General features: G+C 44.4%; 1 protein-coding gene across 3 annotated transcripts in view; it reads left to right on the forward strand.

Moving 5' to 3' along the window:
* Cd84 (CD84 molecule) overlaps positions 1–3,088 on the forward strand; it is a 35,178-nt gene extending 32,090 nt beyond the window's left edge. For 2 of the 3 annotated variants that reach the window (XM_021167596.2, XM_021167602.2), the window contains exons 7-8: positions 839–901; positions 1,397–3,088. In XM_021167596.2, the coding sequence (XP_021023255.1) occupies positions 839–901; positions 1,397–1,462 (129 nt within the window). In that variant the 3' untranslated portion in view covers positions 1,463–3,088. Of the gene's footprint in view, positions 1–677; positions 792–838; positions 902–1,396 lie in introns of those variants that run through there. The other variant, XM_029482157.1, reaches the window with a different exon arrangement.
* Positions 3,089–3,197: the final 109 nt, after the last annotated feature.

A 3,197-nucleotide genomic window follows, 5' to 3' on the forward strand; every position in this document is an offset into this window, starting at 1 on the left:
AAAAAAAAAAAAAAAAAAAAAAAAAAAAAAAAAAAAAAAAAAAAGAAAGAGTGTACAGCCGAGAATTTGGATAGACCAACAAAGAAACACCATGCTAAGGAATTGATCCCCATGAAAACAAAGCATAGTATACTGTCTCCTTATAACAGTGCCCAGGGTACAAGAACCTGAGCTTCACATGCAGGCCGAGCTGTGGGTTAGAAATGGTTTGTGTCTAAGAAGAACTCCCTCGAGAGATGGAACAATGAAAGAGCCCTTATTGTGAGATAAGAAACGCTATGGGGTCACCAACAGGGCAACATCATTGCTAACATTGTCCCAAAGACACAGAATGAAAGATGGACAGCCCTGAACTACACCAGGTGGTCTAGCAGCACCTCGTTTTCTCAGATTCTTAACCACTCTGTCCCACACCTTCTGCCTTTCATCTGCTTTCCTCTGGGTCATATCCACCAAAGATCATCTTCTGTGTCTACACAAGCCTGCTTCCTTGGAGTGCAAGGACTGAAGGGAGACACTCAGGTTTTACTCTGACACTGCACTGGAACTGATGGGGATGAGTTAGAGATTCACTTGACTCATAGAAAACTAAACACCCAAGTTCTCTTAGCTCCTAGAGGCCTTTTGCTACAAAGCTATGTCCAACTACCACCCATTTGTCTTTATCATCACCTTAGCCTAATCCAAAGTTGGACGGAACAAGAGCTGATGCCTGAAAAGAAGGCTGCACAGTAAAGTTATATCAGGAATGTGTGATGGAGACACTGGAATTAGGAAGAGTGACTCTCAGGGTTTCCTCTTCTGCACTCTGGCTGAGGAGAAAGAATCTCTTTTCCAGATGCTGTCCTGTAAGGAAGATCCGGTGACCACCATTTATTCCTCAGTACAGCTTTCTGAGAAGGTAAATCCTGTGTGGCCTTTTAATCTCTCCTTTCCCTTGTGTTCTATCCACCTGCTCTATCCCATCCATCAGTATTTAATTAAAAGCCCAAGTCTCCTCGAGCCAATGGGAAAGTTGTTCACAGCATCCTAAGTACTAGATTATGTGAGACACTAGTAGTGACTAGTCCCCAGCAGTCATTTGACTCAATGTGGAGATGAGAAAGAGCTAAGGGTGAAGTAGAAACAAATACTGCATCCTGGATGTTGATTGAAGTCTAACAATCAAAACCAATGTCAAACACCCTTATTCCTTTCTATGTATCTTCTGAGCTAAGAAGTACCCTGGGGCTCCCAAATGAGGTTGCTGGAGCAAAGGTAAAGAACTCATCAAAAGAAATGGCCTTTCTAACTCACATGTACATCACCATGTGCCATTTTCCTGACGCTCCTTGTACAGCATTCCCCAGCTGCACATTTCAGCTAACATATCTTCGTATTTCCCTCTCTTACACAGATGAGGGAAACCAACATGAAGGACAGAAGTCTGCCTAAGGCTTTGGGTAATGAAATTGTTGTCTAGGTGAGCATGCAGCACTCTCCCTCTGGAAACTGAGTTACAAGCAGAGCAGGAGACCATCTGTTGCTGGACATTCCTTGTACCCATGTGGGCTTATGAACACACTCCCTAAGTCATCAAATCCTTTCGAATACTTTTTGTCCAAACATTGAGCTTTGACACAAAGGATGAAATCATGAAGGCTGTTCGTGTCTATAGAAGACTGACGATAGATGGAAGATTCTCATGTCAATATGTAACATCACTGTCCAAGAGTTGTGGGAAGAAATCAATCAATATTGTGAATACCTGTAACACGCCATGACATACCAGCTAGATGTTCTGTGCAGATTCAGCTTGTGTAAGGAACCCTGATGCAAGGCCTCCACCACCAGTCGCTACAGTACCTTAAGCAACTTAGGAATGGCAGGAAGTGGCATCTTTAGGGTATATGTTATCCCTGACTTGAATGCATGGCATGGCTAGCCAAGTGTAGGCTACATGGCAACCCCTACCCATTCCTCAGTTCAGGAACCACCAAGGAGGACACAACTGCCACTCTTAGCCCAAATATAGATGGCCATGCTACTTGGAAAGCTGTGGGCTGTGGCCCTAAGCCAGGTAGATACATTCTCTTACTGTGGCACGAAAATATGCTCTTTCTGAGCAGACTACAGTGCTAGAGATCTTGAGCAGCCTCACAGGATTTCCTTTCTGGCCAAGCTTTCTGTCCCTATGTTTTACTTTAGTCAGCAGGAAGACACACATTGCCCAAGAGCCTCACTCTCCAAAAGAGAATTGGCCAGCTCCATTTTTGACACTTTGAGGGAAGTGGTTGGGACTGAGCCATCAAAATAAGAGATCTTGAAGAATGCAGAGTCATTTGCATTCCTAAGAGGGAACTTGGGAGCTGACGGTGCAGATGGTGTAACCAGGTTCATTCCAGTTCCTGTGTTTTAGATCTGAGAAGCATAGGGTTCAATCTAAGGTTGAGTTCCTTCACTCCGACATCCTCACAAAGTCAATATCAGTTGGCAAGCCATGAAGAAGAATCCTCTAGCTGGACAGGGCAGCATGTGATCATTCAAGGACATGTTTGTCTTTTATGTTAACAGTCCTCACCAGGGAAATCCTAAATGCCCATGAACATGAATACAGATCATGCCCAGAACTGTATTCATTCTGTTTTCATAATCTATTGATACCTGTCAGGTCCCAAAGAAACCAGGGGCAAAGGGCTAACTGGGACATCTACTATCATATCAAATAGCACAGGCTCACTTAGCACATGCAGCTCCTGTCTGCTCTCCTCACCCCAGCACCCTCTTCTAACCCTCTCATACCAAGAATTTCCCTTCCCTCAGCTTCTGATTCCTATTAACCCAGCCATTTTGTCCATGCCCTATCTTGGTTCCTCTCACTCTCTTGGTCCTCTTAGCCTTCCCTTCTCTTCCTCTCTTGCTCAAACCCCACCCCATGAATGAAAGACATACACACACACACACACACCCCAATAGGACTACTTTCCCTTTCCACCTATAGTGCAGGATGATTTTTCTCATGCAGCTCTTATCTGATCCCTCTCCCTCTGAGTCATGGCGATTCTCTCGTCTTCGTCGTCGTCGTCGTCGTCGTCGTCGTCCTCCTCCTCCTCCTCCTTCTTCTTCTTCCTTCTTCTTCTTCTTCTTCTTCTTCTTCTTCTTCTTCTTCTTCTTCTTCTTCTTCTTCTTCTTCTTCTTCTCTCTCTCTCTCTCTCTCT

The sequence above is a fragment of the Mus caroli genome, chromosome 1 (assembly GCF_900094665.2).
Source record: "Mus caroli chromosome 1, CAROLI_EIJ_v1.1, whole genome shotgun sequence".
NCBI classification, from domain to species: Eukaryota; Metazoa; Chordata; class Mammalia; order Rodentia; family Muridae; genus Mus; species Mus caroli.